At 37.8% G+C, this 14,318-nt stretch overlaps 1 protein-coding gene across 8 annotated transcripts in view; it reads right to left on the bottom strand.

Moving 5' to 3' along the window:
* Positions 1-14,318, bottom strand: part of LOC147393967 (Tetratricopeptide repeat (TPR)-like superfamily protein) — a 58,214-nt gene that overhangs the window by 41,334 nt on the left and 2,562 nt on the right. For all 8 annotated transcript variants that reach the window (XM_086453924.1, XM_086453920.1, XM_086453921.1 and 5 more), the window contains exons 2-4: positions 12,867-12,965; positions 3,513-3,703; positions 3,303-3,407 (exon numbers count right to left, since the gene is read on the bottom strand). In XM_086453924.1, coding sequence (XP_086310050.1) covers positions 3,303-3,407; positions 3,513-3,703; positions 12,867-12,965 — 395 coding nt within the window. The remainder of the gene's footprint in view (positions 1-3,302; positions 3,408-3,512; positions 3,704-12,866; positions 12,966-14,318) is intronic.

The raw sequence follows: 14,318 nt of genomic DNA, 5'->3' as shown, positions 1-14,318 counted from the left end.
ACTCTAATCTCATAACTCCCACTCCCTTCAATTTCCTGCATTGTTCATTTTTTAATGAGCATCTTCCTCTTTGACCAAGTTCACCCTTGTTTCAGCTTGCCGTTTTGGACACTCAAACAAGCATTGTCATAGTTCATGACACCTGAAACAATTAAATTCATCTTGGTTTGTTTCCAGTGTTCATGTTTGGACAACAACTTGTTCACATCCCCTTTCCCTTGCCTAGAGTTTGGAGGGTTCATGGTCTAACTTGGGCTGCATTAGCACCCCACCTTTAACAAGATTCACCTTGATCTGAATTAAAAGCTCTAGGAAACGTAGAAGAATCTCTTGATCCCAATGTCCTATGGCTGAAATTCCTATTTAGAAAATTTTCCACCTTCAACACTTGATAGTAAGCATCATCCACCCTCCAAATACCATGCATAGCAATTTCATCTTGAATTCACGATCATAAACCATTGATGTAACGGCTGACACACTGCTCTTCTGATTAATGAAGGTCGACCCGCATGGCGAGGAGGTAAAATTCTTCAGTGTATTGAACGACACTACCATCCCATTGTCGCAAATTTTGATAACATTGATAGAGATCTCTAGCATGGTTTGTCAGTTAAGAATTTATGCCTAGGATGAGATTTCATCGTTTCCCATAAAGAAATCTTCTCTTTTCCTGGCATAGACAATCCATTCTAACATCTTCCCACCATGCTAATGCATAACCCAAGAATTTGACGGCTACAAACTTCACCCTACAGTGATCTGGAACATTTTCCCATTCAAAAAATATTTTATGCCTTCCCCAACCATTCTACTCATTCAGATTCATTCTACCATGAAATTTCAGTATATCCACTTTGATTCCATAATCCCTATCATGGTCTTTACCATGAATTTGATGATTTTCAAACCTAAATCTAACCAGATCCCCTTGTCAGTGATGTGGATAGCTGAACCGCATTCTGTTATTTGCTTGATCCTCATCTTCATCACCTTTGATCCCTAGGTCTACCATATGCCCATGCATTAGTGGATCTAGTCTTCTAGTGCTTGTTCCACTCAATTAAACCGTTGGTTCATCATAGGATTCCTCCTTGTTGGCATATTGTCCGCTACCCAAGGTATTCAACCTACTCTGATACCAAATAATTCAAAACACAGTTTACTCTTGAGAAGATAGAGAGAAAAGTGTAGAAACTCTAAGAAGGGAACTAGGCAGCAGAAGAAAGAGAGATAATCGGCTACTTCAATTAAAAAAACCTTGAATCTACAAGGCAAAAGCAAGAGGAATAACTTTCTAAGAAAACTAAGGATGTGTTTGGAAGCAGTAGTTACTCAGAGTTGGGAGTTAACTCTTTAACTCCAAAAATATACTCCAGTGTTTGGTTGGCACGGGATTTTGTTAGAGAATCATCTACAATTCAAACTCGTTAGCAGGGGCGGAGCTAGTAAGGAGCTGGTGGGGGCAATTGCCCCCACAGAACTTTGAGACACCCTTATATTTTCAACTAATTACATGCCCCATTTGTCCCCACTCCCTCACCTCCCTCCCCATTAGCCCCCACACCCTCACCTCCCTCCAATCATATTTTCCAGCACAAATAATTTTCCCACCATCCAAGTTCTTCAACTATACAACTAACCATAGTTTGCCCCCACTAAAAGAAAATCCTGGCTCATTAGTTTCTTGTGAAAAAAATATACAAATCAATTCACTGTACAAAATTCACCATTCAACGTATTGATTCTTGTGAAAACTTGAGGGTGTAGTTGAATCCCTATAGCTTTTTGTCCGTAGAAGTGATGAATCCATTACCACATTATTAATATATATATATATATATAGATATAGATATGGAAAACAAAAATTAACTCATTACAACATGCTCACCAATAAAAGAAATGAAAAAAAAATTGAGAGGTGGGGGAAAGGGGGCAGAAACGTCTTATTAATTTTATGATTCAGGCTAGCCTAACTAACTTAGTATGATTTCAAATCTTTCTGAGGGTCGTGAGCTCACATTGTCGCTTCCAAAAACAAGATATGATACCACAGGGATGAGGGGACAAAATTTTAAGATTTTGAAAAGAAAAATAAGTAATTTTTCACCGGCGAATTTTAATTTTAAATATGGGAGTTTTGTAGCCGTCCATTTTCAACACCTTGGATGAACTCAAAACATAAAAAATTAAAAATTAAAATTAAAAAAAAATTCTGAATATAAGTTTCTCCATGGAATCTAGAAGTCTATGGTGTTGGATTGCCAATGTAGCAATCGATGTGGACCCAACAATCCAATCTTACTAATTTATTAAGGAAAGTGTAGTTCTAATATTGTAATAAGAGTTACACACGTTAACATTCCCACATGTCACTACGCCACATATTTAGGAGACTGTTTTAAACATATTTATGAGTGGAGTTACAATTCCCACCCTTTGAGTCTGGAGTAACTCTGCCTAAAATGGGAGTTGAGGTCGTTCTACGAGTCCTAAATCTAGGGACCTGGCCATCCAAACATGACGTTGGAGTTCAACCATGAGAGTTGCAACTCCAACTCCCACTAATTCCCATTACCAAACACACCCTAAAGTTTATTCTAAACAAATCATAATACTTCTGAATTCTGTGTTGGTTTAAATAGTTCTAATTTGACTACCTTTTATTCCCAATGAAATAGAAACTTTCCCGAAATAGTAAAATAAACATAATTCGATTAACACTCTTCTACTAACCTTAAAATACTAAATACCACTTTTCCAAACAAAATTAGGACTCAAAATTATCCTAAAATTGACCTAAAAACATGAAAAATAAGACTAATTGACATGTGGCCTGCTATAGGCTGCAATTTGAACTGCATCACTTGCTTGCCTCTATGGTGTTGAGTTTAGTCCCACATCGGACATAAATTGCCTTGTCACTGTCCTTATAAGCTCTTGGGCCTATCCACTCATTGCCAATTGGTTTTGAGTTGGACCCCCTAATTTATCATGGTATCAGAGCGGGCCTTTCTCTCCTTCACGTCATCTAATTCATATTTCCACGTGCTTTGAACCAGTCTGGCTCAAACGTGTGTGGACGTGTTGAGTTTAGTCCCACATCGGACATAAATTGCCTTGTCACTGTCCTTATAAGCTCTTGGGCCTATCCACTCATTGCCAATTGGTTTTGAGTTGGACCCCCTAATTTATCATATGGTTCACCTATTGGCAATATGGATACAAGAATCACCAAACTTTATCAAATTAACCACTCCTTCACTAGTATATGGAAATAAAAATACATGCATCTAACCCACCAAATTGTTGCATGCTGATGCAACATGCGGATCCCTCTCCCCGAAGCCTTCTTTAGCTTCTTGTAAAGCTAATAAAAAGTAGTTTTCAGCTTCCTCTAGTTTACCCTGGAAGAAAAAGAACATTCAAGAAGAAATGCAACTTATCAGAATGCAAAAGGTTGTTGACAAAATAGAAGTAAAATAACAATGAAACAAGGGGAGAGTTAATGCCTGCAAAAATAGATCCCTCCCATTATCTGTAAAAATGCGCCATTTAGAGGTATGTGTATTTGATATCACGGACCCATCCTCAACTCTGTGCAGACCAGGTAAACTAGGCTCTCCTGTATTATTTCCAGATCCAGATTCAACAGAAACATCATCAGCAAAGGTAAGATTGTCATTTAACCCAAGAATGATTGCTGCAAAACAATGTGAAAAAGATTAGATGACTTACGATAACTGGAAATAAAGAGCAACTAAATGTCTGAAAGAATGTAGCAGTCACCCATTTTAGCTAGAGACAAAAGCACCAAAGCAAACCCAGAACGTGGTCCATATAAACACATTCCCCAATTATGTCTAATATTGAAATTATCATTGTATATATATATATTATTGCATAAAATTGTAATATGAGCTCTACATGAATATGTAGGGATTTTTACATATAATAAGAGGGACAGGGATGTAGTCGTCAGAATTCGCTCAATTAAAAAAAATATCAATGTCTCTCTTGCATCTCACTCTTTCTCTTCTTCCTCTTCTATATAGATATATATATATATATATATATATATATATATATATATATATATATATATATATATATTGTGCATGCCTTACCATAACGTCATCACATAGATTGTGATTGTAATACGAATCCCAATACAATGATGACAGCCAGATAAAATATACCAACACATATGATTTTTTATAAGTGTAAGATTTATTAAAAGAAATAGCAGGTTCTTGTTTGTGACCTCAAACCTGCATGGGCAAGCCAATATATAAAATATTTATTACCTATCCAAAAATAAATAAATAGCAGGCTATTTGAAGGAAAGGAGAGTTCCATTTAGAAACTTTTTGTATGTCTGTGTCATTGTATAGGGATTTCAAGGGCATCTTTTTTTAAGTGTGTTTATTTAGGGTGGATTCCATTGTAAGCAGGGGTGGAGCTAGGTAGGGACGACCCCAGTGAACTTTTTGAAAGATAAAAAGATCAACTTTTTTAGCCCTGCACTTGATCCATATTAGAAATACAACTTGTGTTTTTCTTTAGCCCTTACACTTTGACCCATATTAGAAATATCCGTGCTTTTCAAAAAGTGACAATATGCATAGCCCCTGCCACTACACTCTTAAAAAATATTAGAGAAGCACTTCCCTTACTAACTTGGTAAGATTTCAAATCTTAGTAAGGGTGTTGAGCTCAAATGGATTATCAAAATAGCAATCCAATACGACAGCCCTCTAGATTTCATGGAAAAACTCAGATCCAAAAAACAAATTCAAAAAAACAATTTTTTGGGCTTGATCCAAGGTTTTGAAAATGGATGGTTAGCGCACTCCCAAACTTAAAATTAAAAATCAACGGTGAAAAATAAGTTTTTTTCAAAGTTCATCAAATTATGTCCTATACATCCCTGTAACATCGGATCATGCTTTTGGATGCCACAAGGTAAGCTCAACAACACTTAGTAAAATTTAAAAATTTTGAAATCTTACTAAGTTAGTGAGGCTAGACTTTCTAGAAGATTTACTTGTCAGACTTCATTGTTGCATTTTTCTAACAAAAAACTCCCTTGGAGTTGTCACAAAATCCTCCTTGGGCCAACATACCTATTATATCCTCCATCGTCTCAACATCAATACCCATTATCTTTTTGAGAGGAAAAGATAAAAGTGTGACCATATTTAGTCACTAATTGATAAATTGTTGATTAATTTTCAATTCAAAGATTTTGTCGGCTAATCCCTTATTTGGAGAATTTTACGGTTTTTTTTTTTTTAATTCAGATAATTTTGTGACTATGTCCAAAACTCCTATTTTTATCCCCAAAACTAGTCATCTCCAATAGTAGGTTGCAGTGCGTATTTCCATCCACGTTTTCAGCTATGAGATTATATCTTCTTCAACCTTCAAACTTCAAGAACAATATTAATTTTTTCGGAAGTAAAATCAACGGTTCTTACAAGACATTGAAGACTATGGGTTTAACATAACCTCATCTTCAACCTCTAGTCAAAAGCCTTTCATTATATCCCCAAAACCAGTCATTTTTAAATTTATGGTAGGGTTTTTTATCTTCGTTTGTACCTTAACAATTTTCTTCTTCAACCTTCAAACATCAAGAACAAGATTGAATTTCAAGAAAAGTTCAGGATTTTTTATTGGTAGAAAAATCAGGGGTTTCTACAAGGTATTTAAGATGGTTTAACCTGGTTAACCTCATCTTGGACCAAATACCCTTTGATTATATCCCATAATTAGTCCATCTTCAATTTTAGGGTAAGATTTTTACCTTCGTTTTTAGCCTTGAATATATTTCCTCTTCAACCTTCAAACATCAAGAACAAGATCGGATTTTGAGAGAAGTACCAAGTTATCTTTTTTAGGTAAAAAAATCAAGGGATTCTACAAGACATTGAAGATAATGTGTTTAAAATGATTCCAGTGGGAATCTTTTGTCACATATGTGGTGATTACTGGTCAAACATTGTTCACAGTGATGAACGTAACATTTGGATAGAAGGAAACCAAGTTCATTGATTGACCATCGTTAGCAATTAGCCCCCACTGACCAAGAATCCTGGTTCCACTCCTGATTGTAAGAAGAGCTTACTCTCTTTTAATTCAACTTAGTGGTACTAGGGGTTTTTCTGCTATATAGGCTGTAACCATTTCTATGTAAACTACCAGTTAGAGATAATATTCTGTTTTTATTTAGGCGTAAGACATTTCCAATAACCAAGTAAAAAGGCTACAAACAAGACCATCCCTAGAGGTCCAGCAAATCTACCAAGGAGGCTAAAATATTTAGCATACAAGGAGCGACAACCTTCCTCACAACAAAAGCGCCCCTAATCACTTGAAAATATATTATAAATAATGCAAATACAATCATTGTTTATTAGAATTGCATATTGATATTTTATAGGGTTACTCTCCATGACCTTCAACAAGAACAAAATGCAGTCCATGGATTTGTTCTAACTGAGCTTCTCAACCATTTCATAGGCACTTCTAAGATGTTGAAGTAAATATAACTTTAATGCTAAAATGGTAATAGGGGCCACTCTTTCCTATTTTATATCCAGAAATATTAAATATATGTAGCGTGAATTCTTACAAGCCTTAAGATAATAATATGTTCTGCCAACTCAGAAGCCTTTCTTTAGCATTTTAGTTCAAACTAGAGTAAAAGAATTACTTTTAGTAAGTTAAATAGTTAAATAAAAAACAGTGAAATTGAATTGGAGATGCCTGCTGACCAAATCAAGGACTAGGCTATCAATTTCAAGGGAAACCTAGGCCTAATAGTAACACCAACCTTACTCTAGAAGAATTTTAGAAGAGAAAAGATCAAGTCTCATAATGAGAGCTTGGTATATATTTATAACCCATAAGAAGGGAATGGATATAAACGCCCTTATATAGAAAGAATAACAAAAATAAAACCATATAATCAAACTAGAACTAACTATCTATTCTAATATTTCCAATACTCCCCCTCAAGCTGGGGCAAATATATCAACTAGGCCCAGCTTGGCGAGATGAGAGCTTGTGACAGAAGGTCCAACAGACTTTATAAACATATCGGCTAGTTGATCTGAAGAAGAAACAAAAATTGTGTTAAGTACACCAGATCGAACTTTCTCCCTGAGAAAGTGAACATCAACCTCAATGTGCTTAGATCTTTCGTGAAGGACAGATTCAGATGCAAGCATGATAGCAGACTTGTTGTCACAGAACAGCGAGGAAGAACCGACAGTAGGAAATCCCAACTCTGTTAGCAAACATCTCAGCCAAAGAATCTCACATGTGCCAAGGGCCATAGCACGATACTCAGCTTCGGCAGAGGAACGAGAAATTATACTCTGTTTCTTACTTTTCCACAAGATAAGATTACCGCCATAGAAAGTACAAAAACCAGATGTAGATCTCCTATCTGTAAGAGAACCCGCATAATCGGCATCAGTGAAACATGACAGATGTGGTTGAGCAGTAGATAAATAAAATAAGCCTAGACCCGGACAAGACTTCAAGTAGCGAAGGATACGATATACGGCATCAAGATGAGAGGTACGTGGAGCATGCATAAACTGACTGACTACACTAACTACGAAGGTCAAATCCGGTCTAGTGTTAGTTAGATAAATTAAACGGCCTACTAGTCTCTGGTAAGATGAGGGATCAGATAAAAGTTCCCCAAATTCAGCATGAAGGCGATAATTCTGATCCATTGGGGAAGAGGCAGGACGACAACCAAGCATACCAATGTCCTGAAGAATATCCAATGTGTATTTATGTTGAAATAACGAAATACCACGGCGTGAGCGCACTATCTCTAACCCTAAAAAGTACTTGAGGGGACCTACATCCTTAACCTCAAAAGCATTACCCAACTGCCTCTTAACCCTGTTAATCCACTGTGTATCATCTCTAGTTACTATAATATCATCTACATAAACCAAGACAATAGTATTGCGGCCATCTACTCCTCGTCGAATAAAGCAAATATGGTCAGAGTGGCATCTGAAAAACCCCATAGATAAAATGATCGTAGAGAAACGCTGGAACCAGGCTCACATAGATTGCTTTAGGCCATACAGAAATTTAAGAAGGCGACATACTTTCCCAGAATACTCCCCCTGAAGTCGAAATCCAGGAGGGAGATCCATATAAATGACCTCTGTCAGATCACCATTTAAAAATGCATTCTTCACATCAAGCTAGTGAAGATGTCATGAATGACATGCAGCTAAAGAGATAAGTAAACGAACAATAGACAGTTTGGTTACAGGGGCAAATGTGGCTCCAAAGTCCTTTCCCAGAGTCTGCGTAAATCCCTTAGCAACGATTCGAGCCTTGTAGCGATCAACAATACCATCTGCGAGATACTTGACTGTGAAAACCCATTTACAACCAACAGTTCGCTCCCCAGAAGGAAGAGACACAAGATCCCAGGTGTGATTCTTCTGCAATGCATCCATCTCAGTAGTCATGGCTCTATTCCACATAGGATCACGTAAAGTCTCATATACAGACCGAGGAACCCGAATAGAGTCTGTGGTGACAAGATAGACTCGATAGGAAGGAGAAAGACCCTGATATAAAACAAACTGGGCAATAGGGTGATCAGTAATACACCCTCGCTTACCTTTGTAAAGTGCAATAGGTAAGTGAGAGTCAAAAATAGAAGAGAGGCGTAAATGTAGAAGGAGATATACCTGAATCCAAGGAGGAGGTTGGCAAAGTCTGAAAGAAGGGAAGGCAAAGAGAGTAAACTTACAGCGACGGCAGCGAAGATGAAGATGGAGAGAAAACTAGATATGGTAACACTATTGGAGAAGAATCCTGTACAGGAGAAGAGTCTTGCAAAGAAGATGAAGTACGAAAATATGGAACATTTAAAAAAAAAAAGTGACATCCAGATAATGAATAATACGATGAGAGAGGGGATCATAGCACCGATACCCCTTTGACATAGAAGAGTAACCCAAGCAGACACAATGGGTAGCTTTGTCATCTAGTTTGGTGCGATGAGGAGTTATATCTTGAACAAAGCAAATACACCCAAAAACTCTAGGTGTAATAGGGAAGAGAGTACTATCAGGTCGAAGAACATAAAGAGGCACCTGTCCCCTTAAAGTGAGGCTTGGAACACGATTCAGGAGGAAAGCAGCTGTAAGAACTGCCATATTCCAATATGACTTGGGAACATGCATCCCTCGCAGAAGGTAACGAACGATGTTCATGAGGTGGCGATTCTTACGTTCCGCCACACCGTTTTGCTCAAGAGTATAAGGACAGGTTAACTGATGAAGCATACCACGCTCATGGAGATGGGAGCGAATCCCATCAGAAATATATTCCCCACCATTATCTGTTCTAAGAGATTTAACAGTAATGTTGTATTGGGTTTAAATCATTTTAAGGAAATTAACAAAAATAGGTAGAACCTCAGAGCGAGAACGCATTAAATAAACCCAAGTACAACGAGAATAGTCATCAATAAATGTAACATAATATCTATGACCATTAAAAGCAGTAACAGGGGAAGGCCCCCCACACATCAGAATGAACCAAATCAAAAATAGCATTAACTCTATGCATGCGAAGAATATAAGAGGTACGTGTGTATTTAGAAAGTTCACACACAGAACACTGAAATTTGTGTCCACTACAAGATTGTTTTAAAGTAGGAAATAATGAACATCAGTGCTGAAAATTAGCATGTCTTAAACGAGCATATCATAAGTCTAAAGTCTGAAAAGAAAAAGTATGATTTCCAATGAGTGGGAGCACGGAAACTGAAGCAGCAATAGGTGGAGCTTCAAACAGATACAGCTCATCCCTCTCATAACCCTTGCCAAAAATCCTCCTCGAAGTCAGGTCCTAAAAGACAAAGTGAGTAGGAAAAAATGTTACAGAACAATTAAGCGATTGTGTAATACTACTCACAGACAGAAGGTTAAGAGATAAGTGTAGAACATGGAGAACAGAATCAAGAGGAAAACCTGGGGTTAGATATAGTTACTGTGAACAGAGATAAGAGACCCATCAGCAAGATGAACCTCCTTATGAGTAGTAACAAAAATAGTAGAAATAAAATGATTGGACTCACCGGTCATGTGATCAGAGGCACCAGAATCAATGACCCAGGTCACAGGAGTAGAGCTAGACTGAGTGGCATGAAATGCAGAAGAGGTACCTGGAGGAGTGGTAACATATGCGACTGTCGAGGATGAGTGAGTCTGAGCTTGGAGCTGATCCCGTACAATAGTTATAATCTGTGTCTGAAGATGTTGCAAATCAATAGTACCAAGGGAAGCATGATCAACAGAGGTAGATTCCACAACAGCAGCACGGGGCTATCCTGCAAAAGATCGCAACAGGTGGGGATAGAGCTGAAAACAGCGAGCTTTCTCATGGCCAATCTTCCCACAATGACTACATGTAAGCCACTTCCTTTACCATGCCCACAGCTCCCACAGCCTCGATTCCCAGATCCTTGAGTACAAGAATTAGAAAAATCAGAATTGACTGCAAGAGCCATCTGATCTGTATCTGGAGCGGAGATAGTGACAGGAGGCTGAGTCTGTGAGGGAATGACACGGCGACGACACTCATCACTATCAATAGTCACAAATGTCTCAAATAATGAAGGTAGAGGAGTGATATTCAGGATTTGGGTCTGCAGTGCCTCAAACTCAGGGGAAAAACTCATGAGGAACTGGTATGTCAGATGTCGAGCAATCCTCTTGACCACGTACCCGACTGCCTCTGCAAATAACTCAATCATAGACTCATAGTGTGAGAACTCCTCCCAACGTGACTGGAGGAATCCAAAATAATCTGCAACACTCTGATTTCCTTGGGTAGCTTGAGCAATATCCCGGTAGAGTTCATAAATCCTTGAGTCATTGCGAGCATGCACATATGTCTGAGTGAGGACTAACCACAAAGAAGTGACAGTCTCATGATACATAAACATAGTGTAGATGCGTTGCTCCATGGAATTGAATAACCAACCAAGAATAGTGCAATTATCAATTTTCCATTGTTCAAATTTTGGATCAGTGGGGGGTGGTTTAGGAATACTACCTAACAGCCAACCAGATTTTCCTTGACTACCCAAATAAAGACGTACAGACCGAGACCAACTCTGAAAGTTACAACCATCTAATGGGGCATTGGTAATATGTTGGACCGAGAAATTAGCCCCAAGAGTGGTGATAGAGTCCTTAGTCTCGTGAGTCGTAGTCATTGCAAACTATTAGTATTATATTTGGATTGAAGGGAGATCTCCCGTATGAGTATTGTTTAAGGCCAAATAAACCTACAAACTGCTATCGGCAACACTAGAAACAACCCCTACTGTTGTCGTGAGTTTGATCTAATCAAAGTGTTGCTATAGCATGCCTTTGCACAGTCTTAGAAGTGTTGTAGGGCTGATTGTTAATCACCCAACAATTGTGTTGCTGTCGTAAAGTAGAGCAAGCCCTGTATAGTGTTGTAAGACTGATCCCAAATGTTGTATGGTGCTGTAGGACTGATCGTAAGTGTTGTATGGTGTTGTAGAACTGATTGTAAATAAGATATAGACCTGCAGAGGTCTACTGCTGCTGTCGCAAAGCACTCTATAGAGTGTAGATAGAATCGCAACACAGGTGAGCACCTATTGTGGGAACACAGGCCTGTAGGAACTGTTGTAGGTTTGATCGCAGATGAGATTCAGACACTCTAGAGCATGTAGGTTAAATCGCAGCACATGTATGGACCTATTGTTGCTGTCACAGGTCACTGAAGAACATCTAAAGCTGATCGTAGGTGGGATACAGGCTTGTAAGAACTTGTTGTTGCTATCGCACAGCACTTTAGGACTTGTATTGTTGCTGTCGCAGGTCACTAAATAACAGCTAAATCTAATCGTAGGTGGGATACAGGCTTGTAAGAACCTGTTGTTGCTATCGCACAACACTTTAGGACTTGTAAGTTTGATCGTAGATGAGAGTCTGACCTATAGTTAGTACTGTATGTGTGGGCTGATTGCCGAGAGAAACCCTAACGTAGGGTAAAAAAAAAAATATTAATCACAGCGCAAATCTCTATTGTAGCATGTGAAGAACTAATAAAGTCTCTATCGCAACATGCGATTAAGAAGACAAGAATCAAATAAGAAAAAGAGACCCCCCGAAGGGGATAAACTCCGGATGAGTGAAGTAAGAGAGGAGGAGGAATGGAGAGGGGTTGAGTTAGGTTTTTCTTTTAGCTCTGATACCAAGAAAAAATTTAGAAGAGAAAAGATCAAGTCTCATAATGAGAGCTTGGTATATATTTATAACCCATAAGAAGGGAATGGACATAAACGCCCTTACATAGAAAGAATAACAGAAATAAAACCATATAAATCAAACTAGAACTAACTATCTATTCTAATATTTCCAATAACTCTTAGTTAGACAAGAGTCCACAACTACATTGCGGTGAGGTGACCCTCCCAGATGACAATTGTTGTTTAGCACAAGAACTCACTATTTACATTTTGATGCTGATGAAATCTTAGACATCAATTACCAATCAAAAAAATAATAGACATCAACTCTTATTGATTAGAAAAATAGCTACCCAATATCAGTACAAAAAGAAAATAGCCGTGCTAAATTGACTCGAACAAAAAAAGATACTCAAATAAACTCAACTAACGTAGCATGTGCACAGAACCATAGATTTGTTTTTCCTCAAGATACAACAAGGAAAGAAATATATGGTTTTGTGCACATTCCACATCAGTTGAGTATATTTGAGTATCTTTTTTTATTCAGTTTACTATTATTCAAAAAAAAAAATCATACCAGCTTGTCCATAGAGTATCATCCATAAACCAATGCTCTTATGATGATTACTCCCAGTAGAAACCCCAGACCCATACTGACAGGAAAATCTCATGGTACCTGGAAACAACATTAAGAAAGCAGGGTAAGGGACTGGAGGTACGAAAGAAGAAAGAAATTTTGATGCTTCCCCCATGCAAAAAAATTTAACATCAACAAACATAATTGATAATAGACAATTAAGAGTTCATACATCGTTAACTAAGGTTTCAAAGGCACGCCTCAAGGCTGTTGAGGCACATGCCTTGAGGCTCCCTAAGGCTTACACCTCATTGGTACATGAACATGCCGATTCTTTAAGGCTTACACCTCATTGTTACACAAATATACCCAATTCTTTGTTGTGGTTTTTTTTTTTTTTTTTTTTTTTTTGCAAATTGTATGCCCTAAAACATCTAGCTTTGTAATCCATTATCTTCTTACAAGAAATCAAACTTTCAAAGTTTTCCATACTTGAGAAATTTTGACGTAGTGAGGTCAAATTTAGGTGCTTTTGATTTCATCAATTCCTAAAGGTTTATTGAAACAAGACTCGTCGAATACAAAACTAAGCCTTAAGAGGTTTTTATAAGCGGATCATGGACCATTTTGCAGGTACCAATAACAATGTGTCTCCATTTCATCCCAAGAAGTTAGAGGACCTATGGACCAACTTGTAGTGGTTGATGATGAAAGACATGTGGGGCATGGTAGAGAATGCACAAAAACAAGCAGTCAAGCACCCCATAACTCAAAAGAGCATAGGCTCAAGCAATCATCCACATCGACTTTGTATGTTTTTATTTTTTGGCCAGGGGGAGTGGGGGTGCATCTATTGTAGCTAATCGCTAATATTTTGTGAACCCCATCCATGAACAACATGCATACTTGGATTTCAAATGACGAAATAGTGAAGAGGATATTGGTGAAGAAAAAGGTCATGATCATGTATGATTGCTTGAAAGACGAAGGTCATGATCATCTATTGTAGCTATTGTAGCTAATCGCTCATATTTTGATTCGGTGTCTGTTTCGTTCAGCTTGGAAATAGAAATATTTCAATTGGTGTAGAAAGTAATACAAATCCCACATAAATGATGGAAACGTAGAGGAAATTTCACTGATACGTTCAAGATATTTTCACACCAACCATGAGGCTTTATAGTTTATTGGTGCTCAAAAAAGGTAAAGTGGATGCCTTTCTTGCAAGAATATAATTCCACGCTCCATCATCATGCACATGTGATGAGAGACGTGGGATATATAATTATAAGCAACATTGGAAATAAGTTCCATTGTGAAAACAACACAGTGGAGTTCAGTATCAAAACAACACGGTGTCTCTTTCATTCAGCTTGGAAATAGAAATATTTTGATTGGTGTAGAAAGTAATAGAAATCCCACAGAAATGAGGAAACGTAGAGGAAACTCCAT

Source organism: Akebia trifoliata, chromosome 9 (assembly GCF_017979445.1).
Source record: "Akebia trifoliata isolate Shusen 1 chromosome 9, ASM1797944v1, whole genome shotgun sequence".
NCBI classification, from domain to species: Eukaryota; Viridiplantae; Streptophyta; class Magnoliopsida; order Ranunculales; family Lardizabalaceae; genus Akebia; species Akebia trifoliata.
The sequence above is the reverse complement of the archived record's forward strand: the minus strand, read 5'-3'. Positions and strand labels throughout refer to the sequence as shown.